The 12,973-nt window shown below is 50.7% G+C and overlaps 1 protein-coding gene across 2 annotated transcripts in view; it reads left to right on the plus strand.

Annotated features, from left to right (window-relative positions):
* Positions 1 to 2,851: 2,851 nt before the first annotated feature.
* Positions 2,852 to 12,973, plus strand: part of LOC105685300 — a 28,703-nt gene continuing 18,581 nt past the window's right edge. For both annotated transcript variants that reach the window (XM_048652898.1, XM_048652899.1), the window contains exon 1: positions 2,852 to 3,198. In XM_048652898.1, the coding sequence (XP_048508855.1) occupies positions 3,138 to 3,198 (61 nt within the window). In that variant the 5' untranslated portion in view covers positions 2,852 to 3,137. The remainder of the gene's footprint in view (positions 3,199 to 12,973) is intronic.

Here is a 12,973-nt window from a genome sequence, read left to right on the forward strand (position 1 = left end):
TTCATAACGTTATAGCATTCTACGGCTATAGGTAAAACGTACGCGTCGCAAGGACAAGGCAATTGACGGTTCAAGAGGCTATTTGTCATCCCGAAATTCTGCCGATGACAGATCGCGTTGCACGCGGTACTCGTTATACGAGTGCGTGATGTTGGTATTCACGTCATACATTATTATCTCAAATGCGACGTGGGTATGTACCTACTATAATTCATACATTCGAAATCAGACAATGCGCCCCACGAATTGTTCCGATTGATTTGACAATCGAAACGAACCGTATCGCCACAGGTATAGAATCATCCGAGTTTCGAACGAAACGAAGTTACATCTAATTGGCTCAATCGTGCAATGTTCCGAAAGCTGCAGCGACGACATTTGAAACGAGTGCTGCGAATGCTATAAATCTACCTTTTGACGCAGGTAGGCCTGATTAACATTTATCTAACTCGACCATCGTAGACTTAGAAACGGTGTAACAACGTACACACGGTAATATACGAGGACACGAGGTATCGTATACGTTAGCGCAATGCGGGGTCCCGGTAATCAAAACTAAGTACCCCTACATCACGGTACACCACAAAATAGGTACAACTCATCGGCAGTGCTCCACAGTTGTAGAACATTGCTCGGATGCGAAATCCTCTCGGCTTTCGTCTTTTCATAGGAGCTCGCAGGAGTTTGAAGTGTCTTCCTTCCGTTCGAAAATTCATAGAGCCAACGCGCGTACATCGCCGCGGCGGGGTATTCGACGCGCGATCGTACACCCAACGTCGATGGGAGAAATCGGGATCATCATGCGACGGACTCGAGACTTCTCTCACCGAATTCCTCTGCTTGGCTTATTCGCACCCTGTTTATCGCGATCTCGCAACTACGCTCAGGTGTATACCGTACATTGTGCGAGAGGTGAAAATCAAAGTAGAACACGAGGAGCTGTTTCAACCCTAGCAGCACTAATAGGTGAATCGCGATGGCGTAGACACATCATATGGGTAGGCACGGTACCGGGCTCTCAGCTCCCAGCCCTCGGCTCGATGCTCGATCCTCGGAGCTCGTACAGCTGCATCGGGTTAGTCGTTCCGGCATAATGAACCCTTGCTCAAATGAGACTTTCGTTGCTCGTCGAGGGTGGCCACGAGGGGATGAAACGACGCCGAGTCGGGGAGTCGAGGGGTATCGGAGGCGGTTTCGCGAGGCGACAGCCGAGCTCTAATTAAAAATATTCCCCCTCGCCCCCCGCCCTTTCGCTACCCTCGCGCAAACACGGACGCTGGCACAGGTTCGTGTGGACGCACACCTGCGGCAGTTGGACGGCGATGGGTACGTTACATCGGTATGAACCGTTCGCGATTTCAAGCTGAATGGAAGAAGAAAAAGAAAAATAAAAGGAAAAATGAAGAATAGAAAATAATCGAAGAAAATCCAAAGTGCGGCGTATGGTTCGACTGAATCGAGCTACCTGTTCACTTTTGCTTATTTCCTCGCACCTCGTCGATATTATTACATCATCAATCCCCCTGGCTGATCGTCGCGGACGATTTCGCCCCTCAACTTGCCGAGTGTGATTTCCACACGGTGACGATGACCAGGCTTTCGAAGATTCAACGTTGAGAATATTAAGGTAAAAACGTGTTCTCGGTATTCCTGTCGAGCATAAGGGCGCGAGGCCTGACCCGGAAAATATCAGAGCGATGTGTGTCGTAATGCGCAAGCTCCGCTCTTTGGCTCCTTATGCCGCAGCTTCCAGTTCTACTCCAGAACCGATAAAAAAAAAAAAAACGTCAACGCAAATACCTATATGAAATTTGACGAGCGGGTAATATCGGGGCTTTTGCCCCGACCGCGTATAACATGCCACACTTTTATTTTCACCTTACCGAGTTCTTATTCAAGAGCATTTTGTAATCGATAAAAACTCGTCGTACGCCTCTACATGTGTAGCTTTAATAAATTCCAACCCTCGGCGTACCGGGATTTTTCGCAATACCGAACCGGCACGCTGACTTTCCAGTCCTCTGAGGGTTAATAACCGACAATTGCGTTGTCGACTCGGAGAAAGTGAGACTCCGAATTGAGAATTTCAAACGCGGGGTTGGGACTCCAATGCTGGGACGAGAAATTGAATGAATGCACGGGTCTTTCGACTTCTAGGAAGCCACGCGATATTCCTATGACGAAACGTGGGTGAAACTTGTACGTCGACTACTACCCCTTCAGCAGCAGCAGCAGCAGCAGCGATCGCATCGCTCGAAAACGAGCGAGGGGAGCTTGCGGTCTACGCCAGGTATCGTATACGCGTTACATTCACTCGCAGGGAGCGTAGCCTGCGATAAATCATCGTACTCGCCTACTTTATACGCGCGTATCATACGGCCGGGCAGAAAAGTTGAACGGAATTTCAACCGGGATAAAAAATACAGAGGGTATAACGAAGGTGCCCTTCGCGTTGCGTGCGAATGTTATTTCGTAGGGCGCACAGCTGGTCGAGCTCGGGCTTATATCTCCATAGATTTGCGACGAAAAAGCGTTTTCGAACGGACCGCAGTTGGAACACACCCTTGTGGCAGGAACAAAAATTTTTTTGCCATTCCGAGTAAGGAAGAATCCAGAGATAGGTATGTAGGTATTCTCGTACGCGGGGAAAGGACGAACAAGGAACTTTGCGCGGAGCCGGGTTGCAATTATACCCCCGAATCGATATCAATCATCGTCGTGAGTTAAAATAACTCGGTCGAGCGATGTGAGTTAATAAATTGAGTCCGATTGAATCGAAAGGTTTCGCTAAAAAGGCGAAATTTCACGCTGCGCTGATTGGCTGCGCGCTCCGTAGTCGAGTCGAGCCGTGGGGAATATTTGACGCAGTTGACGGTCGACGTCCACCGAGTGCGGATTGTTCGGGTGACCTTTCGTTCCGTAGCCTTGAAAGGGCTCAAGGTGAAGAGACAAGGAACTAACCGAGCGTATCACGTCGGAGGGTCGGACATCGATAATCCTGATAGCAACGACGATAACGATAACGACAGCGACTGAGAAGACGGAACGGAAATTTTCATCCCCCTCCGAGATCGAGTGAGCCGAGATGAAGTGAAATTCTTGAAGCAAGGAGCTCAGCGAGGGGGAGGCTGCAAAGCATGACGAAACAAACCGGAGCTTTTCTTCGAATCTTCGTCGCTCTCCTCGGTCTGGCAGCCGGTGAGTGTCCAGTCGCCGTTATCATTAGCGAACGCAACTGCGTTTCAACTCGAGGCACGCTTGCGAATCGGCGAGCGTACCTCGACTTTAGGGCCATATACCGTTCGAATTCAGCGAGTAGACTCGCGGTGACTTGTTGCCGGTCGTACGGAACTTCGCGAAAATCCCACAACAGCTTTATCCTATTCCACAACGAGAGGAGGTAGAGATTCCTGCTACGTAAAAATTCACAGCAGGTGCAAGACATGACTCGGACTCGACAGGTCAAAGCGGTCAAATTCAGGTGTCAACATATTGTATCGGATCGCGTACAAGGGTAACCAGAAGCGAGTTTTTTTTTTTTTTTGCAGAGAATGTTTTTCAAATACTTTTGTATGAGGCGAATTTTTTCCAATTCGTCGTCCGAATGACGCAGCGATTGGAAATGAAGAAAAAACAACCCCCCCGATCCGTACCTCGTCGAAGAGATTTTCGAACTTGGAGGTTCCGCAGCGGGTCATCCCTATGACAATTGCGCCGTAGAGCGGACGTGTTGCACGTAGAGGAGTATGAGGATACATCGGGAGGAACCTCGCCGAATTTCGTAGAGCTGAAAATTTAATCAAACACTTTACCGGATGCTAGAATTCATTTTTGCGAGCGATAAGAAAAGCTGCCCTATTCCAAAGTAGGATTTAATTTATTCGCGAGACTCTTGAAGACCGTCACGTTTCCCCGTACGTCGAATCGTATTTCTCGTTCTACCTATACAGTATTACGGTCACATTATACTACGTGCTCGTTATTATTATTGACCAGCGAAACGTTGTACCGGCGATCCTTTATCCTACCTGGTCTCCGCGTCGGTAGCGACTACAACTGCGTCATCGGGGTATACGACGACACGGGACATTCCCGCACCGTGCGATACATCTACACGGCGAAATCTAGTTTATCCTGCATTTCAATTGCGCGCTATGTAATTGCCAATTATGGATTCGTTGTCGGCGTCACGTGTTAATTGCAAAGCACTTGGACGAATACGTACACCGTAAAGCCCGGTGACGGTGGTGCGGCGGTTGCCATCCCGCCGATCCTGCGTGGGTGAAAATAAAAATAGAAATGGAAATGGGAATGAAAAAAAAAAAAAAACATAAAAAAACATAAAAAAAACGACGACGACAAATATGAAAAAAACCCATCAAACGCGTCGGCAGAAGAATTCATTATTCACGATTCATTCGTTCGTTGGAAATCCATTATTCGAGAAGCGGTCGTTAAAAGTCGATATTTCAAAACAGTTAGCCGCACAACGCGTTGCGGGCGGCCACGATCCGCGGGGCAAATTTTACCTTTTCAACCTCTCGGATGCCGGCGGTACGGATCCCTCTACGCGCCGACAAATTTTCGGTATCGAGTAATTTACACGCCATTCCTGCGGTCGCTGTTCACTCGTGGGATTATTTTGTTGAGCGTATAGAAATTAACCGCTATAGGTAGGAAATGTACATTACTCCATGGCTACGGGTACGGTAGGGGTATACGCGCACATACCGGGGGTAGACCGGTGGAGCGACGCCGGGGGGGGGGGGGGGGGGGGGGGGACGGGGAGAGAAAGAGAGAAATTAGCCGAGCCCGTCAGAGCTCCTGAACCACGTCGAGGGTGAATAGACCCGTGCGCGAACCTCTGCCGAGACTTCGACTCTCATTCAACGTTTGAGAGGCAACACTCGGCTCGTGCGGCTTGTCTCAGTCGTTCCATTTCAAAAGCAATATCGAGAGATACGAGGGAGGTGTAGCCGAGCTCGACCCCGTAGCCTCGTCACGTCGCGGTTAACGGGAAACTCCCGGCGTCGCGGCGCCTGCGAATAACGAGCTTAGCTCGATAGTACCGAGGTGCGAGGGACTCGCGATTTGTCGCCTTATAGTTTTTCCTTCGATTCCCTCAAACGGCTCATCCCCGTCGCATTACCGTCGTCACTCCACCCCACCCCACCCCCGACTCGGTTGTCACTCTTCGCGGATCGCGCGCGGATATGCGATTCCAACCGAGTCCGCCGATTCTCGTTCGTCGAATCGTCGAAACGCGAGGAATAATTCTCCTTCCCTTTGGTAAGGACGACGCGGGCGGGTCGTCGGGTCCCGCGTTCGTTCGACCGAATAAAAGGAGTGCACCTCAGCCGGGCAGGGGAGCGACTCGAAAGAAAATTGTGCCAGCGTGGCAGACGCGTCGGTCGCCGCTCGCGGTTTTGAATAGCTGACGTCTAGGTGACGCCGAAGGTTGGGGGGTTGGCGTTGGGGGTTGACCCCGATCGATACTCGCGGCGTATCGTAAATATATCAACGAATATGGTACAAGATACCCACGTACACAGGTAGCTCTACCTACGCCTACTCGCCGACGTACAGCCGAATCCCCGAGGACGGAAATATTCACCCCCTGTGGACGACCGTTCGCGAACGAGCCGTACGCGCGTCCCTCCGCTCGCTACGAAGCGAGTAAAAATCCGTGCGATCCCCGCCGATTCGTGGATAGTTCCGAAAACTCTTCCGACTTATACGCGGGTCAACGTTTCGCTGCTTCTATTCGTCGTCAAAAGTGAAGAAGGAACCAGCCCCGCACCGAGTCAAGTTATTCGTCCGTCTCTCGGGAATCGTTTCGGGGGAAACGGAGAAGCGATTAATCGTAGGTTCTACGGCATGATCGATGGGATCCGGAGTTAACGCGATACGGAGGTAGGTAGGTGGGTGGGTAGGTTTCTTAGGCACGAGATGTTCCTCCGAGAACCGTGTAAACCGAAGACTCGATTTGTTCCAAGCTGTTCGGCGCGCTCCCACGCGATACTCCGAATTCCCACCGAGTCCAGGGGACGGTTTACCCCCCGGGCGAGTCTCGGAGGTGATATACTTCAACTTATATCTCCCTCTCTCGCCCCCTTTTTGCTTTTATCTTCTTTTCATTCTCTCTCCTCCCTTTCAGCTTTTCTTTATAATTCTCCTCGTCGCACAAGCGCAAGAGATATTCGCCGTTCTTCCATCCGCCGCGAGTCGAGGCCGTTGAAAATATGAATACGCGTTATATTTCCACGAGTGCGACCGTGTACAGCGAATCTTTTTCTTTTTTTCTTCTTTTTCTTTCTGTTTTTTTCCCCCTTGCACAGCGAGACGTTTTAAGCGAATCCGAGCGGCGACGCTTGTACTCCGTTCTCGAGAGTCATCCTCATCCCTCGACCGAGACGTACCAAAAAATGCCCCATTTCTCCGGGATCCGCATCTAGCTCTAAACTTTCGGGAGAATCTTCAAAAACCCGGTGTCGCTTTAGAACCTGCACCTCGCAATTTCTTCGACTTCCCGTCGATTAGAAAATTAAGATACAGCAAATATTCGTTCTCGTTAATTTTTCTACGAAAAGTGGACGGGACTTTTGGGACGGGATCAACCACGCCCGGTACGGTATATACGTGGGTGTGTACAATTTCATCTGGAACGTGTAAGCGCGGCGGAAAATTTTTCGGTTTTTCAATAACCCCGGCGTGGAACGAAACGGTTCGAAGGGGGTGAGGCGAAAGAGAAAATTTGTTGCGCGGAGGTGGACGAGCGTAACGGCGGACTCCATCGTCATCTCCGTCCGCGGCTACACGTGTGTCTATTCACCGTTCGCGCTCCCGTACATTATACACCCATGATGCCGCTGCATTTCCATTTCCATCTCCATCTCCATTCCCGTTGCCATTTGCATTTCCATTTCCATTTCCATTTCCAATACACATCCGGACTTCGGAGGGTACGGTCGATGATCGATTAAATTTTTTCCATCCTCACGGCCAACGAAGGGAACACGTCCCACGTGTACCGCACCTGTACGGGACACGAGGAGGCGAACGATCGGAACGCGCCTCCTACGAGGAGAAGAGGCGAGAGAGAATAGATGAATGTATCTGTACAAATCCGTCGATACTCTTATCCTCTTTCTCCAAGGGACGACCCGTCCAACTAATTACACCCTCCGACTGAATTTGTCCTCTGAATTTACACCGGCCCGCATCCCCGTGCCACCCGATTATCCGACCGAATACCCACCGTGTGCGGTGCTTTTTCGCGACCCTTGCAACCTCCTCGCAACCCCCCCTCCCGGCTACTCCTCGGAGAAATTCCGTAGGGTACGATACAGTCGATGGAATTCCGGGTTCTTCGAAGCGTCCGGAACTCGAGCCCTTTTCGACTTTCCGATTACTCGTGTACACCGATCCGGGAATTGAGCTACTTCTAACGAAAGGATTTCGAACGATATGCGAAACGTCGAACGCGGACGTATCTTAATTTTCTGCCGGTGTCGGTATGTAATTGAGTGAAATGTCGAAACGAATACGTCCGACTGGGTCTCCCCGGTTATTCCGCGATACCGAAATACCCCGGCTTTTGTTGCGGACAGAATTTCTATGGGAATTATTCAAGAGCCCCGCTAATTGCTCGGTCGAATCTCCAACTCCGCGTAAAAAGCCTTACTTACATAGAACCGGTATAATTGTTGAAATTATACAGGAGCGCACGTTTGTATTTTTCCCCGAGCTTTTTTTTTTTTTTTTTTTTTTTTTTTCTTTGACACGACGCGGCGACGTCGGACGAAGTCCGGTAATACCAGCCGGTGAATAAGTGTAACGAAATTTTACGAGCGAAGAATCGAAATTGTAGTAAAAAAATGAAATTGGGCAAACTAGTTTTCTGCCCGCCAAAATAAATTATAACCATCGAACGTAAATGAAATTTTCCGGCGAAATAAGTAAAATTATAAAGCGAACGAAAGCAAAACTACGGAGTCCCGTTTCAACGTGACCTCACTTTGTTTACCTTCGATAATCCGGGGCGCTTCTCTTTGTCGTAGCGACGATGACCTTCGGCGCGTTGTTTTCCACTCGACTCGACTCTTCGGAGATCGGGTATTCGCGACGTATACGCGCGAGCAACGGAGGAAAAATTTCCAAATCGTCTACGTCCCTGTTTCCGGCTCCGAATTGAAAGCACGTAACTACGACAAAGGGAAATTGAACGGAAGTTATGCCGCTGTATTCCAAAACCAACGGCCTTTCATCCGACTACCTCGCCGAGGATTAGCTCCCCGAGGGATCCTATAGAACGAGTAAATTAATTCCGGAATCCGAGACGCTCGAAACTGCGACGTGCTGCGTGGCCATCGAAGAGAACGGATGAAAAAAAGTGCAGGTTTTCGCTGAATTTCTATTCCGCCGTGGTTAATCATTCGTCCGTTCGGCTGGACGGGAGAACGGGAGTTTCGCCGTTACGCCGAGTATTATAATCACGTTCGAAAGTTCAGAGTTAACGCTGTTTCGGTGCATTAGGCCGGTTCTGGTGATTTTCGAGGGGCGATTCGAACGGGACTCCGGGGATCCACCAGGGGAGGATCCGCGTCGTACCGCAACGAGACGTCGTTCCCTCCGTTATCCATCGGCAGCTGACCCCGCTCCGGGTTAAATAATCGAGAGGTGCGAACAGAATGAGGGAGAAAAATGGAGAAACCGCGAAATTTCCAAGCATTTGCCGCACGAGTCGCGAGTGAGCCTCGTTTCTCTCGTCGGTCCGGAGTCCGACGTAGGCGGGGATCGATCTCGTCGCGATGCTAATTATCCTCGAGGATTTTAACGAAGTTGGCCGAGGAGCGTTGCGGAGTACAGGTGCGAAGGTTACGAATGCGTTGTCCCACTCGTAAATCGTACCTGCAACCGTAGAAATCGGGGTGCAGATATCGACACCCCTTGTCCCCGGCGTACTTCGGTCCAACGCGATGTCCGCGCCAACTTTTTTGCCTATAAATTTTGATCCCGGTTCGATCATGAAATTCGTTCTCCTCCCCTCGCCGCTCCGCCCCGCGCCGATCGACTCCCGACCGACTCGGGTATGGCGTGTTTCGCTGCTTTAAATACGCGACGTCACTTGACCCGGTTTACGAGTATGAAAATCTCGAGACTTTCTATCCACGGTGACCCCCGTTCGTATTCAAAAGAATCCGGCATTTCCGAGATGGGGTGATAAAACGCCTCGCTGTGTACCCAAGGATCGCCTCTTGCATTCGTCGAAGATATCGCAGCGGGTGCGGAGTCGATCGACGACGATTAATAAAAAGAGCGAGGGAAACATCGCAGGGATTAGATTTCTAGAAAACGGCTGCCTACGCCCTCGTTGTACCGTATAATTGCAGTGCAGCGACTCCCTCGATCGATTCGCTCTTTTTGCGTCAGGCTTCGTTTGCATCGGCTCGTCGGAGTCCCTTTCACCGTCCGTAGTTTATATTCAACCGAACGCTTCTCGAAACAAATCGTAATGTCGTCGGAGAACATAAAAAGATATAAATTTCGGATCGAGCGGGACTCCGAGACTCGTGCGATTTTGATCGCAGTCTGAGCGGCGGTTGTAAGGGCGTACGTTGACTCGCACTACCGGCGAAGTAGTCGACGTCGGCGCCTGGTCGGCCCTCGCTCGTCCGTCCGCTTCGACTCTGACGCGGTTCGTATTCGGCACGCGCGCGACCCCAACCGGGGCGGAAAAAAGCACTCTTTCGTCGGAACGATCGCGATATGATTTCTGCGATATTTCAGCCGAACTTCCGAGACGTCGACGGACTCGATTCCCGCGAAAAATAGACACGAATGGTCCGTGCGAAAGGGGGGCCCATTCGCAACTCCGTTTCGCCACGTTCCAAGGGGACGACGATAAAATTGCGCTTAGCCATTCGAAAGTTTTTCCTTCTCGTCTCGCCTTTCCATATCTCAGGTATAAAATATTTACGAGACTTCGACGGGAGCGAGAAAAAAGTAGGAGAAATATTTCACCTACTTTTCGGAGAGAGAATTCGAGAAATTCGCTGGCCTCCTCGTTCGTTTTCCGTTCTCCGCGTGTGTCCGGTTTTTATAGAACGAGATGAATATATTTTCGAAACACTTTCTTCCGAGGAATCAGCGAGGGAGGAAGTTTCGGTGAAACTTTTATCTCGGAGCTATACGCGAGTGAAATACTCGTATCTACTTTCCGTTTCGTTTATATACCGAATCGGGATTCGCTGCCTCGACCGCTCTCGCAAATCCTCCGAGGAACGACGGCTGCACGTATCTTCGGACGGGCGGGGCGGTAGAAAATTTAAGGAAAAAAAGCTCGGGGTTCGAACTCCGACGCCGAGCGCAGCCCGCGGAATATCCGAAGAGGGTTTCCGTCGGTGCGGATTTGCGATTTTGATCTTGTATTCGGAAACCGACGAGAGAGCGAAGGGGTCGGGTGATCGAGGAACGAGGGTGGGAAACGGGGTCATTCGTTGACCGCCGGATACACCCGTTTCTCCCGCGAGTCGTAAGGACAATCGGCCGTCGCTTACATCGAACGGAAATAAGGCACAAATTGAACGAGTAAAATGGGGTAGAAGGGAGCCAGACTCTCGCGTTATTTACTCGAATTACCAACTCGCGATAAAACGTGAAAGCCCACTCCAAGGTCCGACATTAAAACGGCGTATACTGCGACTACTACTCCTCCTCGCGATCGCTATAAATTCCGCGTTACAAACTTGCTGTTAAAAGTAAAACGTCGGTAACTCGTTCATTTTACGGTTTCCAATCGGCGTTCGGGGTTTTATCGGAGCCCCCGTTGAGCATTGAAATTGCGCGAACGATCTCCGAGGCTCGGTCGTTCGACTGCCCAGAAATTGGAAACGGGAAATTTTCATTCCCAATAAGATGCAGCGAATGGCGTTCGATCTTCGAAGGAGTGGAATCGCAGTTCTCCCTGAACTCGGAAAATGACTCGGTCTTTTCCCTGAACTCGGGACGGACCTCGCAAAAGGTCAGCTTCGGAGACGACGGTGACGGACTCCCACGAATACCGTTCAACCGGTGGTCGTCGCGCTATTTTTCCACCTCCTCCTCCCCCCGACCAACCCGAAAAATATCCCGCCCCGTCGAACGGAGGGATCGAGGGACCCCCGGCCTCACTTCGATTCGCCTTATTATTCCTCGCCCTCGGAGTTATTCTTCGATCCGTCAAAATGCCGGATTTAATCGCGTCGTCTCATCGCCGCGGAGTCAACGACGACTCGTTCGTTACTCGCGACGACGATTCGCCAAAACTCACCCCCTCCACCGACTTTTATTCACGGTTCGGAGATCGCAACTGCGAATCGCAGGGCGAATCGCCTCGACGGTGTTGATCTCCGTTGGGCTCGGGATATACGGAGTAAGTTTTGGACGCGACTGGGGGAATTCGGGTGCAAATAGTCTTCGTTAGGTAACGGATGTTTCAGGCGCACAGTTGACAGTGTCAACAGTAAGTTAAGTATTTCGAACGCGAGCGAGGAATTCGGTCGACGGCGTCGCGACGAGTTAGCTTCGCGACGCGAAGCGGAAGAACTTTTATCCCGCGGGAGAGAGGAGATTAAATAGGAGAGAACGTTGGCGAATCGGCGAATTAATTGGGCGAAGAATTTTCTCATTTTTCCGACGGTTCGTCCCACGCGTAGCCGCGAGTAAGATACGACGTCCGATGATTTCCCGGATTACGAAAATACGTTCAGGCGTACGACGAATCGGGGATGCGTTACGCTTTCAAAATTTACGACACGGTATTTTCATTTCGTCAAGGGAAATTCACCACCCCGTATTCCCTGGCTATATTTCGCGGACGCGTTCCGCCGACGAATCCCCTCGCTTTTTAACGCACGCGTCCAACACCCTTCCGTTTGATCTCCGCGGAATACCGGCGACTGCGGTATCTCGCCGGCGAATACCGCGAAATTCATTTAGTTCCAACCGATCCTCTCCAAGGAATCTAGCTGTAACCCTTGATTTAATTTCGTCGTCCGGCTAAGCAAATTCAATCATCTTTTCCCTTTTCCTTGCGCGTTCCCTCCGCGCTCGAGGTATTTTCGCGTCGATATTTTTACGGGGGAATCGATCGCCCCGCGAATTCGATATTTTGTTTCAACCGCGGCGATAATTATGCGAGGTGAAAATGATGATCCGTAATTGGAGGGAGTTTACGGGCGAAAGGTTCTTCTTTCCCCCCCGGCGCAACCCTTTGTTATCGAATCCTCCGATCAGATCTCGCTTTTGACGTTTTTAATTGGGACGCCCGCGTCGCCGCAGGACCGCGGGACTCGATGTCAGGGGTCGGTAGGTATAATTGGGAACACCGGGCAAAATTACAAATTGAAGCACCTTCTCGATTCAATCGACCTCCGACGGTAGGTCGGAACGAGATCGGTGAATTACCCCTGAAAATAATCGAGTCGAGTCCTCCGTGGATTGGACGAATCGTCCCATATTCGCGGTGCACTTTCGAGGATCATTAGAAATACGATTTATTCGTCGCCACTCTCGAGGATGATCGGTTTCGCGTGCACCTGTCGTTCAACGTTGTACGCGGCACCGTGAAACGTGGACTCGTCCGTCGCGAGATTCAGAGGAAGCGATACAAAATTATTCCCCCGGGTTTTTACGACCCTTGGGGATCCGCGGCGTATCGAGCGACGTAATTTAAAAATTCCATCAACGCTGCATTCCGCTCTCGTCCCACGAATTCGCCCAACAGCGAGCTGCGATCCTTCATTGCCGGAACAACAACGAGTCATCGACTCGACGAGGTATCGCGGTACCTTTTAAAAATTCACGGATATTATTCAGCGCCTCGTTCGTCGGGCGCGCGCGGGGTCGGATGTTACGGATTATATTTACCGACGAGTTTACGAAAATTTCGCCGTGTTAATTGCTGAACTTGCGCGATAAATTTGAACCCCCG

Source organism: Athalia rosae, chromosome 3 (genome assembly GCF_917208135.1).
Source record: "Athalia rosae chromosome 3, iyAthRosa1.1, whole genome shotgun sequence".
Classification (NCBI taxonomy): Eukaryota; Metazoa; Arthropoda; class Insecta; order Hymenoptera; family Athaliidae; genus Athalia; species Athalia rosae.